Source organism: Aythya marila, assembly GCF_965140915.1.
Source record: "Aythya marila genome assembly, chromosome: 12".
NCBI lineage: Eukaryota > Metazoa > Chordata > Aves > Anseriformes > Anatidae > Aythya > Aythya marila.
This window is the reverse complement of record NC_139053.1, coordinates 9,479,026-9,498,387: the sequence shown is the minus strand read 5'-3', so window position 1 is coordinate 9,498,387 and position 19,362 is coordinate 9,479,026. Positions and strand designations below refer to the sequence as shown.

The 19,362-nt window shown below is 60.4% G+C and overlaps 1 protein-coding gene across 3 annotated transcripts; it reads right to left on the bottom strand.

The window, feature by feature from the left end:
- Positions 1–7,851: 7,851 nt before the first annotated feature.
- On the bottom strand, positions 7,852–18,884 carry SLC9A5 (solute carrier family 9 member A5). Of its 3 annotated transcripts, none has more exons than XM_082769719.1 (16): positions 18,729–18,884; positions 14,842–15,144; positions 14,161–14,324; positions 13,862–13,940; positions 13,483–13,660; positions 13,157–13,377; positions 12,822–13,024; positions 12,376–12,495; positions 12,188–12,258; positions 11,598–11,727; positions 11,400–11,488; positions 11,158–11,284; positions 10,884–11,054; positions 10,462–10,531; positions 10,147–10,278; positions 7,852–9,854 (listed from the first exon to the last, which is right to left on the bottom strand). In XM_082769719.1, exons 1-16 carry the CDS (start codon positions 18,871–18,873, stop codon positions 9,388–9,390), a joined length of 2,670 nt encoding a protein of 889 aa, XP_082625845.1. In that variant the 5' UTR covers positions 18,874–18,884; the 3' UTR covers positions 7,852–9,387. The 3 variants fall into 3 exon arrangements, with proteins under 3 accessions (XP_082625845.1, XP_082625846.1, XP_082625847.1); XM_082769720.1 differs by having other exon boundaries at positions 12,376–12,465; XM_082769721.1 differs by lacking the exon at positions 12,376–12,495.
- Between the last annotated feature and the right edge of the window lie 478 nt (positions 18,885–19,362).

Sequence of the window (19,362 nt, the reverse complement as noted above, 5' to 3'; positions counted from 1 at the left end):
TGAGCATCAGTCACTGCCAGAGCCCAGAGGGGGGAACAGGTCAGCTGGAAGGGACCTGCAAGTCGAGTCCAACATCCTGACTGCTTCAGGGCTCACCAAAGGGAAAGCATTACTCAGGGCATCGCCCAAATGTCTCTCAAACGCTGACAGGCACGGGGCAGCAATCACCTCAACATGAAGCCTCTGCCAGTGTTTGAGCACCCTCATGGTAAGACCACCGCCACCACGTCCTCACCCAACACACTTATCATACAGCCAAGACGCTTGTTTCATGTTGAGCAGCTTTGGGCTTCTTTAACTTTCCTTTTAGGCTCTGCAAAAGAACACCCACCTCCTGCTATGGACATACAGCTGGGCATGCCACAGACAGGAGCTGCTGCTGCTGCAGGATGCTCACGCAGAGCAGGATTGCTTCAGCCACAATTGGAGATGTAAGCCTTGCAAAGGGACTGTGCTGTGTGCTGCTCTGGAGTTAACACCTCTACAGCTCCAAGCCTGTCCCTGTGGCTCTGCACCTGAGACCCCAGCAAACCCTGCATCCACCTCCTAACCCAGCAGGTTTCTCCTCTTGCTGATTCTACAGCCCAAGAGCATGACAAATCCCACTGGCTGGGGCAGGACACTGCCCCTGGAGCCTGCTGGGTTCAGTGAGGATGAGGCATCCTCCAGAGACTTTTCCTAGCGTGAAAGTCATGAATGCACCCAATGCAGGTAGGAGCAGGGCTTATGAGCAGCTGGCCTGAGAAGACCCCAGCCCCCTGGCAGCCTGGAACAGGACACAAAACCTCTGTGCACCCAGACCCAGCTAGGAGAGCTGAAATCCTGGAAGAACTGCTTGTTTGTCTCCACAGAGCTGGGGCACTGCCTCCCTTTCCTGAGGACAAAATGCTTAGAAGTCCAGCTGTGGCTTCTGGAGGGCTGCTTCAAAACTCACCACCATCTCTGGTTAGATAAGGGCAGACTGGCTGTCTCTGAAGAGCAGCCTAAAACTGATCCATCTCTCTCCAGATGCCACGAATTTAATGGCATGAAACAGTCATCTGTTTACCTCCCCACGCTAACCAACCCTGCTGGCAGTGGTGCTGCATGCTGTTTAATCCCAACAGCACATGTTTACTGTACTCTGAGACAGCACAGCATGCTCACCTCCAAGCTAGACGTGCCCACGGGCACCTCCACCCTTCCTGCTCCAGCCCAGCCACCACCTCCAGCCCCTGCCCCACAGACATGGGGCACGGAGTCTCACAGCTTCTTTAAACCCCATCACGGGTGCCAGGGCCTGCTCCTCTTTCCAGGTCTGCCTAATAGGGTGAGGGTTGGAAGGATGGACCCCCCAGCATGACTTCGTGCCATCAGGCCAGCCAGCTCATGTGAGCACCCAGATACCACTTCTCTGCCAGGAGAAGCAGATACAGCCCCCACAGAGGTGCTGAGCAACAACAGAAACACAAGCAAACACAGGACATGTTTCTAGGCATGGCATCTGTCCCTTCTCATCCCCAAAGTGACCCAAATACAATCATATTTAGCTAGGAGGGAGGGCTTCTAACCACCAGGCTCCAGCAAGGAGGGACCCACCATCAAGTACTGCCCACCATAGCTTGGGCACTTGGTGGGGCCAGCACCCAGTACTCCAGTGGCACAGGACCACAGCACCTCCATCAACCTGCTCCAGGATCTCTGGCCCCAGGATTACCATCCCTATGGGGTGAACACCCTGTCCAGCCCCCCAGCCCCTCACAAACCCCACACTTACAGCCAGCGCTTGCAGAGCAGCCTGCGCCCAGCAGATCCCAACAGATCCTGCAAACCATTCTCCCATGGCAGATCCTCTCTGGAGAGAAGGAAAGCTCTCACCTGCCCACAGTCTGCTTCGCCAGAGCAGTAAGGCAGAGAAGCAGCTGGGTTAGATCTGCACTCACCTGGGGCAGAGCAGCAGCCCCAAGGTGCAGCTCCAGCTGCGGGCATGTAATCAGTGCTTTACGGAGCCTTTATGGGCGTTCCCTGGGACCAGCTCTTATTTTGCTTGCATGCAGCTGGGCCAAGTGCTGCCCACTAAACTTGGATGAGTCCCATTCGTGGTCCTCCAGGTGCTTCCCAAGTGCTTTGAATCCTGGTGGTATTTCTAGTGGAAGGATGGCAGCCTGGTGAGACATGGCCTTCCTCCAGCCTTGTCAGCTGGTAGCGAAGAATCCAGTTCCTCTATCTCAACTGAGCAGCTCCACGAGGCTTCAGGCTGAATTTGAAGCCACTTAGCAGCAGGCAAACATCAGTTTGGGGTCAGGGTCTTCTCCCCAGGGGAATTGGGAGCCATCTCTGCTGGCTGAAGCTCCAGAGCCCAGAAGGTGACAGGGAACACCTTGTGCTCCATGGGCACCACCTGCTTGGCAGGGATGGGGCTGCTCTGGGATGCACGTAGCTGGCAAGTAGAGGAGCAAAGCTTGGGGAATGCCAGCAAAGGGAAAAAATGCAACAAGGCAGGGACCCAGAGCAGGTGGGATGTGAGGCATGGGGGTTTCCTGGAGGGTATTGTGTGGTGGATCCTACACCAGAGACCCTTCATTCCCCATGTGTGTCTGAGGGAGAGGACCCTGCACTGGGAATGAGCAGTCACCAGGGCTAGAGAACACTACTGAATTAGTCAATAAACCTAGAGAGTGCTACTAAATTAGTAAAGAAGCCTTGAGGCAGGTGAAGGGAGAGGACTTATGCGTCTCCCTCCCCTCCTTGCCATAGGTCTCTCCCACTTTCCTCTCATTCACCCTTTTTCCATCAGAGCTGCCATTCCCCTCAAGAACTCTGCTCCCACACTGAGGCAGCAACGGAGCAGACATGGAGGGGACCGGGAGGCACCAGCACCGACTGAAGCACCTCAGAGAGCAGCCATCCCACACACCCTCCACAACCCTGTACGAGAGAGCCTGCAAAGCCCCAGAAGCCTGGACCAGCACGGCCCAATCCTCCCCTCACACCCCACACGGGATTGCGTACAGAATAAACGTTTATTCCCCAAAAAAACTGCTCTCTCTGCAGAGGCGCGCCCCGCTCAGGGGGAGCTGAAGCAGCGGGGCCGCCATCTTATCCCCGGCTGCCCCCGGGCTCTTGGGGCGGGCGGTGGCCGGGGCCAGGCCGCGGTGCGGGGCGACATCTGCCGGCCACAGCGGCACCGGGACCGGGACTGGGACCGGGACCCGGCCCCGTTCCCTTCGACCCCCGGCCTGGAGCACCCCCGGGGAGCGCTGTCCCATCTCCTGCCTCCCCCCCTTGCTGCACCATGGCTGCATGGAGGCTGCCCACGCCTCCCTGCTGGTGCGCTGCGGCGGCGGCTCGCCCCCAGAGGCAGGCTGATTAGGCTGGGGGGTGTTAATTGTCACCCCAATTAAATGGCAGCCAAGCTGACCTAGGGCCCAAGGCTGCGTGCGGGGCAGTCTCTCGGAAAGCAGCGCAGCCAGGGCCCCATCTGTAATTAAATGGTGAAGGGTAACTAGTCGGTGAGCCTGGCACCTCGTGCATCAGGTCTCTGCTTCCTCCTGCTGCAAGGCTCTGGTGCGAATAAAAGGGCAGGTCGACCTGGGCACCCTGCCCTCCATTCCGTCTCCTGGCCGGGATTTGACACCCCACAGGTCCCCCGTTTCTGCCCGGGTACAGCAGTGGGAGCAACGCCCCAGAGGGTTTCTGCCACGTGAGGGTTTGGGGCGGTTTAGTCACCTTTGGTAAATCAGAGCTGGATTTGTGCTCCCTGCATGGAGGTGGATTTGTAGACAAATCCAAGCTCAGCGAGGTAGCTGGTCGGCTTTCTTTGCTCTTTATTGCACACTGTAATTTCCTGTTTGCTTCAAAAGCTATTTTTGCTAAGGAGACAAAAAAAAAATCAAACATTTATAACCATTCTGTCTGTTCCTTAGGAGAAGAAAACAAAGATCAGAGCAAGCCTTTCAGAGGTCACCGGCTAATTCTGTTATTTAGCCACCGTGCCTTCCTCAGACAATGCAACCCTCCTGCAGCAGGCCGGCTAATCTGCTTACTCAGCCGGTCCTTGCAGTCCAGGAAAACAAAAGCTCGTGTTCCTTGAGCGGTCAGCTCCCAGGAGCCAGCCCCCACATCACAGCACGCGAAAACATAGCGCGTTTTGAGCCTGGGTATTTGCTTTCTGCTTTTTTTCCCCACCTTTCTGGGGGCACCTTTCCAAAGCTTTTGCTAGCTTTCTCCATAAGCAGGAGATACCCACTGAAAATATCCGCATATGCGTGCACGTATGCGGTAGGTGAGAAGGAATATCCTGACCCTGGGAGCTGAGGAGGGCTAAAAAAGCAGGCAGGACCACAAGTGTCCAGGAGAAATGCGGAGGGGGTGACCTCTGCACAGTGCTGCTTGCCAGAGCATGCCTAGCGGAGGTTTTTCAGGGCACCGCGTGGGCAGCTCTGAGCCCTGTGTTCGCCAGGCTGCCTGCGAGAGTCTCAGAGCAGCAAAACTGCCAGAGACCCACTCACAGCCAGGCATGCACAGCTCAAAAGCCAGCCCCCCTCCAAGCTAGCCAGGAGGCCAAAGCAAAGCTCTAACAGGCTGTCTGCCTTCAACAGCGAGGGCCCCAGGGGGATGAAACTCGTGCACGGGCAGTGACAGCACAAACACAGCACGCATGTCTGCAGAACCAAGTTTCTAACAGGATCCCACAGCAAATGGAAGGGCACCCTGGTCTTCCCAAGCCCTTCTTCATGGCCCATCTCCCAGGCGCTGCCCGCAGGCTCGGGACTACCTGTGGGCTGCTGCTGCCTCCCCAGAGCATCCTCAGCTCCCTCCCTCTCCAGCTAACCCAATGCAAGTTTAATTTATTTACCTTCAGGGCAGCCTGGCTGTGTGGCACTGGATGCCAGGAGAAAGTGAGGTAAGAGGAGCCTTTGTGGCTTCTTCAGGGATCTTTGCCTTCTCTGCAGCTGCGAGGAATAGCTCTGCAAGGAAGATCACAACTGGAGGATCTGGAGTTCTTGTGAAATCAAAGTCCCTGCGTGTCGGCATCCATCCTGGCTGTTTTTCAAGAGTCCTCAGGAGCAGCAGCCTGGCCACGCAGTCCTCCCAGGCAGGGAGTCCCCCAGTCCTGTCTGCTCCTCCAGGCAAAAGCAGAGAAATCTGAACCACGAAGAAGGGTGTGGATCACCCCACCCAGCTCCTGCTGGCTTGAAGATCCCACTGAGCTCGCCTGTCTTCAGCCTGTCCACACTGCAGCTCGCTCCCCTGCAGACCCGGGATGCGGGCACAGCCTCCTGGCCAGCCCAGCGGGTGACAGAGCTGCTGGAGAGGGGAGCTCACTGCCCGCAGACAGCAAAGAGACACGGGCGAGCCGAGGAGCTGGCCCGACACACACTGGAGGGGTGCAGCGCGAAGCACAAAGGCAGCAGCTCTCCCGTCCTGGCCGCTCTGCCCTGGAACGCAGCATGGGAACCTCTGCCCAGCACAAATCTGTTCCTCATTATCCTCCCCGGCTGCTGACTGATGCCGGCTCAGTCACCAACAACGCGCCTTGCGGCCCCGGATGGCTCACGTCCATCGGCTGAGCGGCTGCACGGGGCAGAGTGGGGCCAGGACTCACGTCCACCCCTCTGGAGGTAATTCGGGAGTGACAATGAATCGTTGCCTTCAGCAGGCTTTGAGGAATGTCAGAGAGCAGGGTTGGCTGCAGGGGAAAGGGGGAGCAGCGGTGGCACTGGAGCAGCAGGATGCCCCAGGCCTTATCGCAGGTAGTGCTGGTGGCCACCGAGTGATGGTGAGTTGCCACGGTGCTGTTCCCATCAGGTCATTCCCAGATTTGGGCACCAAGAGCTTGGTAGGTCCATACGGCGAGAGATCTGACACTGAAGTCTACCTGGCATTGGTCCTTGGGTGGACGTGGGAAGCTCAAAAGGGTTGGGATGAGCTCCTCATGGAGGGGCAGCCGCTTCTTCACACCCTTTTCCTCTCCTAAACCAGCCTCCAAGCAGTGAGGATCGGCAGGCTCATGCTGGACCTGCTGCTTGGCCTGAAGAGCAGACGGTGTTAGGAGGTGGCCGTGCAACCCTCTGGCCAGGAGGCAGACATGGATAGGACGTGCAGATAGCTTGTCCCAAACAGGCAAAGGGGAAGTCAGCCCCTTGCAGCTGCAGGGGCATCAGCAGGATGTAGTGCCAAGCAGTCCTGCAGAGCAGAGGCAGCAGCCAGGGATCCTGTGACACAAACTACATGTCCCAGCACCTGGTAGAAACCCATTTTGTGAGCTTTAGAACAAAAGGAACCTCCTCATCATCCCCATCCGTGTCCCACAACACAGACCAGGAGCACACCATCACAGCACCTGGGCCTGTCCTGGCTGCTCAGCTGGCCAGGAGGCTGGGAGCTGGATGCCTGGACACATGGACAGGAGCAGAGAAGAGCGATGAGTGGGCTGATGTGTCTCCAAAATGTGTGTGCCCAGGTACGATCAGACTGAACACCTCTCCTGAATTCTCTGTTTGCCTTCCTGCTGTTCTCACGTCCGCATGGCCAAAGCCTCTGCCATGATTTGCTGGAAAACCAAGGGCAAAGTGGGAGGGGAGAAGCTGGACACCCACTGAGCTGCTCCCCACCATCATGAAAACACCACACCAGGAGTCAGGAGTGCTCTGGAGATGGAGCAGAACGAAGAAGTACGCGAGGTGGTGTGAGTCAACAGCACCTTTGCCGCAATGGAGAACGTGAAGCTGGCAGCTCAAGGAATGATTATTCCCCTCCATTTGGTGCTCGTGAGACAGCTGGATGCTAGCTGCAACTTGGGGCTCCCCAGAATAAGCGATGTATCTGCTCTGGCTGTATGTAAAAGCTGCCTGATGCTCCAACACACGTTGTGTGATGGCGAGGCTGTGATTTTGAGACGACTGCACGGAGCTGCTGCTCGGCTGACTTGGGAGCTGGCCACCGCCAGCCCATCGCCCACAGCCTGGCTCTTCCATCCCGCTGGGGCCCCGTTTCCAGCGCTGCCTTCCATCCTCTGCTGACTTCACAAGCACCACGGAGAAACTGGAGGAGCCGAGCCCTGGAGAAAGTAAATCACTGTGGAAAAAATGTGCAGCTCTAATGGCAGAGCGAGGAGCAGCCCGCGTGCAAAATGGTCTGCAGCAGGCAGACAGCTCCAGGATGGGGTTGCTTATAATAACAGTCGGAGGGTTGTGTGTTCTGGGCTACAGTCTGACAGGCAGCTAATTTGTTGTGCCTTACTCTGTCCTGGAGCAGCAGAGGTTTGGGCACATGTGCTCGTGGTTTGGCCTGGTTCTCGTGTTTTTCCACTGAAGAGCTTTGGTATTTTTAGGCTGGAAGAGACGGATCTGTGCTGCGCTGGGAGGTGCAGAGCAGCCCTGTGCAGGCAGGAGAGGGAAATACAGAGACTGGAGGATGAGAACAAATACTGACACAACCCCCTGGGTGCAGTAGGAGCCACCATCCCTGGAAGGTGACCGAGTGGTCACAGCGTGGCTGGGGTTGAAGGAGAAAAGAGAGGGCTCCGAGCTGACGGGCTGCTGGCCTTTCCTTCGGACCTGCAGCCAGCAGATGGAGGGAGGACAGAAGCCAGCACACGCAGCTCGGGCTGGGCCGGAGGAAGGGGTTCTCAGCGCTGCATGCGAGGCACTGATCCAAGCATTAGAAGTTCCTGAGACCCAGAATACCCTGAAAAGTGATTTTACTTGCTCCAGCTGGGCACACTGAAACTGCGAGGTGGGCTGGAAGTGCAGAGAGCACAGGGATGTGGTGACGAGAACCCAGCCCGGAGCTGCATGGGGTGAGATGTGCAGAGGTTCCCAGACAGCAGTGAGTCCAGACCGTGGCACCTGCTCCAACTCTGATTTATTGAACATTACAAAATACTCTGCATATATTTTCACATTAAAACAATATTCTTGCAAATAAGATAGTAAGTCTTGAGTCGTTTGTGGTGCCCATGGCTACATAAAACACTGACCCAGCTAGAGATTTAGTATGGCCCAATATCAGAAATCAAAACCGGAATAAGGCATACAAGAAATGCAAAACTATATAAAATCCTTTTAAAAACCTCATGCTCCAGCTGGTAGGACGGGTACTGAGCTCAGCCGTCGCTGAGCCTTGCTAGCAGTACCTGAGCTACACCACCTTGCCCGCCCTACATTGGGCTCATTCACCCAGTGCATCTAAACATCCCCTTGGCACCTGCTGTCTCAGCACCCCCAGGTAGATGATCACACAGTTATTTGCTTGCTTTGGGCTTTTAACAGCCCAAAGCACCATTCTGCACAAAGAGGACATCCCCAACCCTCCCACATTGCCTGGACCGTGGGGTCTCCTGCACCTGGCTGCCCTGCTTTGCTCCGAGCTGTTCTCGGGGACTGATTCTTGTCATTTGGGGTCACAGCAGGAAAGGATCGCTGTGTGGGTCACCCGATCTCACCTCCTTCTCAGGAGGGACCCGGGGTGGCTGGGAGGCAGGTGTTGGGGACAGACCTTTGAAGATGCACTCAGCTTTCGCCCAGCTCCCGACCTACATTCACATCCGCTGCTCACCCCCTCGTGCCGTGACCAGCCCCAGGCAACTGGCGGGACTGGGATGCAGGCAGGATGAACACCAAGGATGCTGTGCAGGGCCGCTGCCTCCCCACAAAGCCAGAAAGCTGAACACGGCAGCTACGGGGAGCACATCCAGACAAGAGGTGTGAGGCTGGCACAGCCGGTGGGGTGCTGGAACAGTTCCTGTGCGTACGCAGCCCGGCTCCCGGTGGAGCCAAGCCCCAGGAGCGCTGCTCCTAGTCCTGAGAAAGTCATGGCTTTGCCTCCACGGTGCCTCCAAAACCCAGGGGAGACACAGCTGCCCTGGAAAGGAGTCAGTCTCTGGTCTCCCAGCTGAGGTCCGTGCATGCTCTGAGCAATTGGCCGCCTGGAAGCTGCCGGCTTGGTGCTGGGTGTGGGAGGATTGTTGTGCACCAGCCTCCTCCGCAGAGCCAAGATCAGGCGCTCGCACCCACGAGCAGCCCCCAGCCAGGACCCCCACACCTCCAGGTGGCACAGCCGCAACGGCGTCAAGTCCGGCTGGGATCCCACCTCTGGGAGGAACATCTCCGGCCTCCCAGCACTGCGAGGATGCAGGAGGGAGACCAGAGAGGAAGAGCGAGGTCTGGGGGGCTGTGCCTCCCCGGGAGGATGAGGCTGGGACCTGCTACGGCAGCATCGAGCCCATTTCTCCACCACCAGGAGGTGATGGAGCTCATGCAGGTGATGGACCATCAGCAGCCCCAGGAGCACCAGGCTCTCGGCCGCTCCTGGAGTTAGAGGAGACACACAGACAAAGCGAGAGGGCAGAGCAATCGGTGGGTCTCAGCCTGCCCCCAGCCCCTGCCCTGTCCGTGGCACGGCTCAGATGTGGCTGGCCCTGCTGAACATCAGCCGCCGGGGCTCGGCGGGGGGCAGCGCCCTGCCCTGCTCCTCCGAGGCCATCAAAGGCTGCAGCTCCTGCTGCTCCACGCCGTCCGGGCTGCTGTCGCTCAGCGACCTGCCGCTCTTCGAGACGTGGCTGGGGAACTGGAAGCAGGAGATCTGCTCCGGCATCGCCTGGCTCGCCGACTGGGGCTGCTCCTCCAGCATGGGGCAGGCGAAGCGCCTGTGCTGAGGTCCCGTCTCGATGCCTGGCGGGGAGGCGATGCTCTCCAGGGAGGAGATGCTTTGGTTCCACGCTTTCTGCATATCCACTGGCACGATTTTGGTGGTCTCCGAGGAGACGTAAACAGCCAGGTCAGCCTGGTCTCCTTTCCACGGCAGCTCCTTCTCTGCCAAGGTGGGCGATGGCGGGATGATGCAGGGGCTGGGGCAGACGTCCAGGCTGCCTGGGGACACAGAAACAAGGAGAGTGGAGGATATTGTGTGGCTCCTGCCCTCTCCCTGAGCCCTGCAAGCAACGACTGCCACCAAATGGGAGCCTTCCCAGCTGGCCCAGGGGTGCAAGAGCCACCAAGGAGGCTCTGCTGTGCCTCCAGGGCCACAGAGAAGAGTGATTCTCCTATCCATGCTCCGCTGACTTTGGTTTTGCACAGCCCAAGTCAGCTTTGCTCTGCAGGTGGAGGAAGGACGAGCTAGCCAAGCAGCTGCCCTGCTGGGCATGGGAGCGCCAGTGCCTACCAGGGGTGGCCTTTCCCTGCAGGACCTCATCGGTGGCTCGAGCGATGAACACGATCCCTTCGTCGTCCTCTCTTTCTGTCTCTGAGCTATCGCTCTCCTCCTCCTCGGAGCTGACCATCACCAGCACAGGAGCTGCAGCCAGACAGGGGAGTGCATGGGGACCAGGCACCCTGCAAACTGACCCCCTGCACCCACGGGAGAAGGACCTGGTGCCAGCACAACCCCGGTGCTGCCGTGTCTCCGAGCTGGCAGTGGGCAGGCACAGCGTGCTGACCCCCTGCAGGACCCGGGGACCTGTCCTGCCACCAGCCTCACCTGCCTCCTGCCAGGGGACACCTCTGTGCGTCCTCCCGTTGGGTGCATCGCTGGTCAGAGAGATGTCCTTCTGCAGAGCGAGAGGGACCTGGCTGGGACCTGCCCTGTGCAAACCCCAGCGCCGTCCCCAGGTGGCCCTGAGCGTGCTTGGAAAAGAAACTTTCAGTTCCTCCAGGGCTCGGGGCCACATGGGGCAGCTCTGGTGTGATGGGGACACGGGGACATGCAGCACCCATGCAGGTCCCATGCCATCTGGGCACCCACACAGGATGGAGATGAGGTCCTGAGGGGGGACTCCCCACTATCCCCGTTGGCTCTGGAGATGCCGAAACCCTGCAGCACCTCATCCACCCCCTGCAGGACCTCTCAGGGAGGCCAAACCTCACAGCTAGTAGGGGAGCAGCAGTTTGGGGACCACTTGCCTTCTTCCTGCCCTTTTCCTTCAGCCTGGCTTTGCTCTTGGAGGAGCAGATGTTGTGCTTGGTGGACTTGAAGGTCTCCAGGCGCCTCTTCATGTTCTGCCGGAAGATTTCTTTATCTTGGCGCTCTTGTTTATCTGGAGAGATGAAGTGACGGCTGTAGCTGGCCTTGTACTGGCCGAGGGAGAGGCAAAGAGACACAGGATGAGCAGCTGGCCCCACGCAGCATCCTCCATCCCCGCTCCTGCTGCGGGCGCCATGGCCGGGGAGCGCTCACCCGCCTGCGGGGCTTGTAGAGGCTCCCTCGCAGCACGTGGTGCATCGCGGCGTCCTCCTTGTCCCTCCGGCTCCGCACCGTGTCGATCACCTGCAGGTCCAGGCAGGCGCCGCTGCCACTCTCCCTCCTAGGGCAGACAGAGCATCCCGATGGATCGAGCCCTCTCCGGAGAAGGGAGAGGCTGCAGGGGTCCTGCGAGCGCCGCCCGGGGGCTGGGGTTCAAGGGGGGAGCTTGTACTCACAGCAGGTTTGTGACCGACGACTCCGACATGGACGTGCGGCTGGGCATGGAGGGCAGCGCCAGCTTGGCGGCCGACAGCACATGGCCACCCTGGGGGGGACAAGGATGGGTTGGGGGGGGTGAGCCCACCGCCACGGGCAGCCCATGGGGACCACCACGCCGCCAGCCCCCTGCCCAGCTCCCGCCGCGTGCCCCCCACCTGGTCCACGAAGCTGATGGCATCGCGGATGTTCAGCTTGTAGTAGACGTCCCAGATCTCGTCCCGCAGCCTGTAGGCAGATTTCCTCATCAGGAGCTGGCTCAGGTACTTCTTGTCGAACTGCTCCCACCTGGAGCGAAACGGAGACACGGGCGGTGGAGCACCCACAGCGGGCAGATGGGCTCGATGGCCGGGGGACTTCTGCCCGTGCAAGGCCAAGAGTGTTCAAAATATGGTGAGAGCAGGCTGGGCATGCAGGAGCTGGCTGTGCCCAGGGACACACAGACAGAGAAGGGTAGGAGGGGACGGGACACGCTGCCACTTTGTCCCCATGCCAAGGAGAAGCCAGAGACCAGTTGGGAGCAGGGCAGGAGCTGGTGCAGCTGCCCAGCTGGAGCTTCCCCTCCGGGAAGCAGGCTCTCTGCATCCTTTTCCTGTTGTGACGCCGCAGATAAACACTACCAGGGTTTAACAGCTCCCTCCTCGGTGTCCTCCCTCCATGTGGAGGCGCAGTGCCGTTGTGGCCACCACGGTCCCGCAGCAGCTCCTCCACCCCCTCCACCTGATGGCCAGCGGAGCAAGACACTCACTTGTCCCGCCAGTAGTGGTAGCCGTGGTGTCCCACGATGTCCTCCACCGCCGCCAGGATGTGGTCGAAGGCCTTGAGGGAGGAGAAAAGGGTGAGAGAGGTGCAGAGAGACCCAGGGCTGAGCACACCCGGCCAAACTGAGGCCACGCATCGCTCTCGCCCTGCCCGGGCAGTGTGGGGAGCACCTACGTGCTCGTGCAGCTCCTCATTCAGCGTGGGCTTGTGGTGGTCACTGCGCTTCACCTTCAGCCACGTCACCAGGGGCTTGATGGTGAGGCCCTGGAATGGCAGGAGAGGGCAAGGGAAAGACTGGGAGGGCGAGAGGGTGCACGGCTGGGGCACAGGAGCAGAAGCAGCATGAAGTGACAGGGGACAGTGGCTGCAACAGCTGCGTGCACCACAACCAACCCGACCTGCTGTGCTTTGCACCTCGCTGATGGCCACCCTGGGGACCTGAAACCTGGAGGCTGTGTCCCATGATGTGCCCCTCCAGACCCCCAACCCCATGCTCACATCCATCCATCCATCCATCCATCCATCCATCCATCCATCCATCCATCCATCCATCCATCCATCCATCCATCCATCCATCCATCCACGGTGCGGCTCCCCGTGGGCAGGGTGCCCGTGCTCACCTGCACGATGACCGTGAAGAACACCACCACGATGGTCGTTGCCACAAAGTAGTCCTTGGCTTTCACCTTGTCCCTGTCCAGCAGGATGACCAGGGCGAAGGCGACAGCTCCACGGAGGCCGCCGTATGACATGACCACCTGGTCGATCCTATCCAGGGGGATGAGGCGAAAGCGATTGAGCACGTAGGTCTGGAGGACAACACCTGGGGAGAAGCAGGACATGAGCCTGGGACACGGGCTTGCTCCTGGAGATGGGGCAGAGCCCAGGCCAGGAGCCATTCCTGGGGGGTACCCCTCTTTGGGATGAAAATGCTGGCCCAGCAGGACTGACTGACCCACAGCTCTGAAGAGCAGGATAAATAACAGGGTGCCCAGCACCAGCGCCGTGTCCCATGCCCACTTGGAGGTGTCCACAGCCGACATGCCCAGAAACATGAAGATGATGGTCTCTGAGCTGCTGGCCAGCGTCTTCATGGTGTACTTGACGGTGGTGCGGGACTTCTGGGAGATGTTGGCTTCCACGTACTTCTTGCAGCAGATCCCACAGAAGGTGACTCTGCAGAGGGGCAGAAGGAGCTGTCACGACCCCATGGTGGGATGAGGAGTGGGTCTGGCCGCTTCTCAGAGCTTCAGCTTTGTTCTCCCAGCCCCCGGTACTCACGCCAGGATGGCGGAGAGCGAGACCATCTCAGCAGCCAGGTACGCGACGTAGGCCAGGAGGAAGACGAAGAGCGGCTCGATGATGCGCACGCGCTTGGTGAAGCGTGTGATCAGGGCCAGGAGGAAGGCGAAGAGCAGCCCCACGGCCGTGCCCCCCAGGCTCACCAGGAAGAAGGAGGCTGGGGGGAAGAGGCTGGATCGCACCCCTGGGGCAGGCCGCAAGGAGCAGGCCCCGCGCTCCCATCTGCGTCCAACCACCAGAGCATCCCCTGAGGATGGGTGATGGCTGGGATAGGCTCAGCACCAGCCCACGGTACAACTCGTCCCCGTGCCTCCATGCCAGAGGAAGAGGTGGAGGGGCTGGTGGGGCTCATACTCACCTACCCCCTTCACGTAGTCCGTGGCATGGATGTGCGCCGGGCCCAGCTCCACGAAAGAGTTGAAGACCTTGTAGAGCACCTGCAGGGAACGCAACGTCCTTTGGGGATGTCACCCAGCCTGGGGGATCCCCGTGGGCTGGGACATCTTTCACTACACCAGGTTGCACAAAGCCACGTCCAACCTGACACCAAAACCCTCCAGGGATGGGGCACCCACAGCTTCACCGGGCAGCCCGTGCCGGTGCCTCACCACCCTCATCATCATCAGGACATTGGGATCCCCCCTAGCTCCAACTCACCACGGTGACGGCGTCGTTCAGGAGGGACTCGCCAAACACGATGATGAAGAGGGTCTCGTTCACATGGACCTCTTCAAAAACGGCCAGCACTGCCACCGGGTCCACAGCTGAGATGAGGCTGCCGAAGAGCAGGAAATCCATCAGCCCGGCTTCCACGCCTGGATCTGCTGGGACAGACGGATGGAGATGAGGCACAGCATCCTCCCCAGAGCCCCTCTCAGTGGATAAGGTAAGGGACAGGCTTGTTCCCTGTCTGCTCCCAGTGCCTAGTCTGCCTCCCTGAGCTCTCAGGCCTCCCCGAGGGGCTGTGGGGCTTGGCTCATGAGGGGAGCGGGACTCGGCCATCCCCTTCGGTGGTTCCTCCGGGCTCAGAAGTGCTCAGAGGATGGCCTGGGCCAGCCAGGGCCAACAGCTCAACCCGAGGACAGGGAACATGGCAGTGAGCCAGCAAAGCTAGCCAAGGTCGGCGACAAAAATAGCAAAGACATGAGTCAGCCCAGCGCTGAGCAGGTCCCGTTCGTCCTCCACGCTCGCTGGTCCTGCCAGAACATCGCTCCCAAGCGCTGGGATCTCTGGGATCCATGCCAGGGCTGGGCAACGGGCTGTACATTCAGGGTGCCTTGCATCCTCCCACCCAAATTTTGGGGATGTGGCCCACGCCAAGCAGCCCTCAGCACCCACCCATGAGCCCGGCCTGGTGCAGCCCCCAGAGCGCGGTGCCGGTGGTGAAGGAGTTCCAGAGCGTGCCCACCACTGCGTAGGTGAGGATGGCGCCGATGTTGTCGAAGAACAGCCGGCTGGGCATGAAGTAGCCCGAGTCGAGGACGATGGGGGGCAGGAGGAAGAGGAAGAACATGTTGGGCTCCAGCTGGTACTTGGCTTTCTTGGCCACGGCCAACACGATGCCCCCCAGGCCCAGCCCCAGCAGGATGAGGAGGCAGCTCTCCGGGACGACGGATGTCACCTTCCTGGACAGGTGGAAAACTAAAAGGAAAGGAAGAATGGGAACATCAGCCAAAGGAGCACACGGACAGAGCATCCTGGACCCACAGGAGTCACAATAGGGTTGGCTGGTGCATGAGGGACCCCAGGGTGGGGACAACGGAGCACCTAAGGACGCTTTGTGGCCACGTGTGAGCAGAAGACCTTCTAGTTAGCTGGCCACAGGAAACTCCCAGGTCAGCACTGCAGCTCCCTCTGCTCCTAGGCCACTGCCAAACAAGCCAAGCAGCTGTGTATTTTGCTTTTTTGGCCTCTGGTATCTGTGCTTAAAGGAGAACAGCCTCATGGAGCATGCTCACGGTGTCGCAAGCAGTGCTGGCTGCTGCTCAGGCATCCTGCTCACAGGGACGCATTACCCCTCTCGGAGACGGGGATGCTCAGCCCTGGTGACGGGGTGACCTTGTTTGCAGCCGGCTGAGCACACAAGTGGAGCAGCACGAAAACCCCTGCAGCCTCCTTGCCAGAGCACCGGGTAACCTGCCTGCATGCAAAAACGAGGCGCGTGAGAGCTGCGCCGCCAGAGCTGCTTCCAGTAATCAGCTTATTCCATCTGAGGTTCGGAGCAGACCTTAAACTGCCACGAAATGGGAAGTGGTTTTTTGGAGCAAGCAGATCACGCCTTCGTATTCACGTATCAGCTCCGCAGCAATGAGCCTGACGGCAGGCACAAGCCCAGGGATGTCACTCCAGCCAGCACCGGGGACCTGCCCCACAGAGCAGCCTTGTCCCCACGGGGATCCTGAGTAAACCCAAATTGCTCCAGCTTCTCGGTGACCCCAGGCCCAGCCCCCTGTCCTTGCACACCCAGCAGGTACAAGGGACACCAGAGCCTCCAAACCATCGCTCAGCTGCACACCGAGCCCTGCTGCCACCCCAGACCCCAGTCCCTAAAGCTCTCTGGCTGGCTGAGATGTGTGCATGGCTTGTGCCAAGTCACCCACCAGAAGGAAAGCTGTGCTGTGGTCCCACACAAACCCTACAGCACAGCTGCTCCTCTCCTTGGGAACGCCCATGGACAGACCACAGGTCTACCTAGCCCAGGGTCTTGTCTCTAGTGGAGTAAACCTAAAGGAGCTCAGCTTCCATGTCTCTGCTGCTCATGCCCTCTGCTCTGAATGCCTCCCAGTCCTGCTCCATCCTGCCTGGGGCCAGTCCCGGTGTCCCTGAGATGTGGACACCTTGAGCACCGAGGTCAGGGCCTCCTGATGCTCCTTACTCCTTTCCTAACACCTCCTGGTGAATCTGCATTCCTTCACTGAAGCGGGGCCCTGAATTAAATGAGATAATTCAACATCTGAGATCTACTTCCTAAGCAGAAACAACAGCTCAGAGCCCATCGTCAGCCATGCGGGACAAGGGCTGTTCCTCTCTCTGACACCTTCGCAGTGACCTGCACACCTCCTTGGCACAGCCAACCCGGGGAGCTCCGGCACTGCCCCAGGAGGGGCAGAGTGGTGGTACTGGGATGGTGCTGACATGGAGACCCTCCAGGCACAACCAGCAGAGCTCTGCAAACCTCTATTCACCTTCCACACACAGTAGACTGCCCCGGCTGGCCGGAGAGCTGCAGAGATGCCGTGGGGACGTGGGAGGGCTTGCAGCTGCCACCAGTTCCTCTGCCCCCAGCGCCAAAATAACAAGCAAAGAAGGGAGCAGCATCGGTGGGAGAAACCCTGCCTGCACAGCCGGGGCACGGGAATGCTGGAGGCTTCATTTGCTCTGCACGCTGCCGCCCTCACAAGCGAATCCCAGCACACGAGCTCCTCTGCAGCACGGGCGCAGCGAGCGGGGACGGGTGGCAGGAGCTCTAATTTTACACCCGCTAGTCAAGAATTTCAGCATTAACGTTCCCACAGCAACGGTAACTTAGCCACATGTGAATTAACTTCAGAGCCATAATCCGCGCTGCTCGAGAAATCCACAGCACGGGATGTGCCAGCGGGAGGACTCGGGGACAAACCCTGCTCCATCCCTGCAGCGCCCGGGGTGCCAGCGGGGACGGAGGGGAAACCAGTAAGAGATGCTTGTGCTGGAAGCACTGGGGCCGAGGGACCACGTGCTGCAAGGAGAAGAGGTGGCGACCTGCAGGAATGCTGCTGGGTGGAAAAATGCCCGTTTGCTGCCAACCCGTAGGGGCCCAGCAGCACTTTCCATGGGTGCAGAGCAGTTTGGGGGCGATGCTTATCATCATTTCCTCTTTTTGCTCTTTCCCCAGAGCAAACAGAGCTAGAGAGGCCGCAAAGCCCGGATGACGCCTCGCTGTGCAGGAAGGCAACACCCAAAGCGGTTTTTCTCCGCTCCGGGCATTTGCTCTCTGCTGGCTCGGGGCACCCCAGCATCGTGACAGCTTCCAAGAACAAGAGCCTCCAGTGTCACTTCCCCACCACACGGAGCCGGGGCCGCTTCCTCCCCTGCAGTCACAGGGCTGTGAGCTGGCAGCCCAGCACCGCAGCGGCTCTTCAGCACCAGCCCGCGCCCTGCACCCAGGGGACCCTCGTCCCCACGTCCCCAACCTCCTCCGGCACCCACCAAAGCACTCTGGGGACAGCAGGTGCCACCTCGGGGGGGTTGGTGGCCCTCCTTGCTGCTGGCTAGGAGCACAGGGGGGGATGTGACAGCCTGGAGCTGTGGGACACCCGGCTGGCGTGTCACCACGGCCACCAAGCAGGGGATGGCAGTGCCCACCGAGGGCGTATGGGGTGGCAGCAGCTCGGCTCGTGGCATGGGGAGGGGAAGGCGTCAAGGGAAGCCCAAAGAGAGCTTGCTTTTAGATGTCTGAAAAGAAGAAACAGAGCAAGGAGTGCTTTCTCTGCTCTTCTGCAGGAGAGGCGCGCTCAGCAGCTGGAGGTGGCACAGCCGCCGGCAGAGGGTTGTATTTTTAAGCTCATGGCATGCCTTAATTTATTCCTTGCGGAGCTTTAGCTCTTCCCTGCAAGAAGGCCGCAGGAGGAGAGGAGCGCGAGGTCGAAACCCATGGTTTTGGTGATGCTGGGGGCAGGCAGAGGCTGGCTGGCGGTGACAGCTACGGTCTGCCCTGTGCCCTGGGAGCTCCCACTGGTGCCCAGCTGCCCAGAGACCTCCGTGCCCAGCTCCCAGCCCGCATTTCCTCCTGATGGCAGAGCCGGCACCAAACTCAGAGCGTGCCCACTCCCCATGCCCGCTCCTACGGCTGTGCCCCAAGGAGGACACCCGTGCCCAAGGTCACCAGTTTGCCCCTGGAGCCCACTCAGTGCCCACCAAGCCCACGTAGCTCCGGAGTGACCCGGCACCTCCAAACCCATCCCGGTGCTGGGGACGTGGCCTTGCTCCCAGCCCCACCAGCACCTCCCAGCCCCACCGCACCTCCTGGCCGGTGGCTCCCCGTTGCTGTGCGACCCTCTCCGTCCCCCATCATCACACCCTCCGCGGGCCACCACCGTGCCCTGTGCCATCGCATGGCGACGAGCATCACCCCCTCGTCCCTGTGCCCCCCGCGGCCACCCCTTTTCGCCCCGGGACCCCCGGAGCCGCCTCCCTCGGCGCGCAGCCGGTGAGCGGGGCTCGGGGACCGCGGGGCCGGCACTCACCGATCTTGGCCAAGCTGGCCACCAGGATCCAGGCGGCCACCAGGCACGGCACCTGCACCTCCTGCCACTGCCACCGCAGCAGCTCGGCCCCCGCCGGGGGAGCGGCGGGGCCGGGGGAGGCCGCGGGGCCGGCCGGGGGATGCATGGCCCCGGCGCTCCGCCGCTCCGCCGCGATGCCGGCCCCGCCGCGACGTCACCGGCAACGGCGGGGGACAGAGCCCGGCCCCCCCCACCGCCCCCGGGACCGCCCAGCCCCGCCCCGGTGCCGCCCCCCCCTCCCCGCCCCGGTCCCCCCTTTTCGCACCCCTCGGTGCCCCCGCTCTGCCCGAGTCCCCCCCCAGCCGGTGCCCTCCTGCGGCACCCCGATGGATTCCGGGGCTCGGGGAGGGGCAGCCTGGGGGCACCGAGATGGGGGGCCCCGGGGGCACCACGGCCACAAGGTGCCGGCGGGTGGGGTGCCCCTGCCCCTTTGCGCCCCCGGCTGGGTGCTGGGAACAGCAGCGGGCTCCCCAGGACGGGGTGGGTGTGGGCACCCCGGGGAGACCAGGGAAGGGGCGTGATGAGGGCCTGGATCCTCCCTGCAATTAGGGAGGGGAGGCCAGGAGCTGGGACCCTCAGCTGGGGCGCAGCAGCC

Bases quoted from the DNA above. Each gene is read 5' to 3' on its own strand.
- SLC9A5 (XM_082769719.1), bottom strand. From the start codon at position 18,873: ATGCATCCCCCGGCCGGCCCCGCGGCCTCCCCCGGCCCCGCCGCTCCC. The intron at 12,259-12,375 runs GTAGGTGCTCCC...TCCTCCCTCAAG, and splicing joins ATGAGGAGCTGCACGAGCAC to GCCTTCGACCACATCCTGGC. The intron at 11,285-11,399 runs GTGAGTACAAGC...TGTCTGCCCTAG, and splicing joins TCGTCGGTCACAAACCTGCT to GAGGGAGAGTGGCAGCGGCG.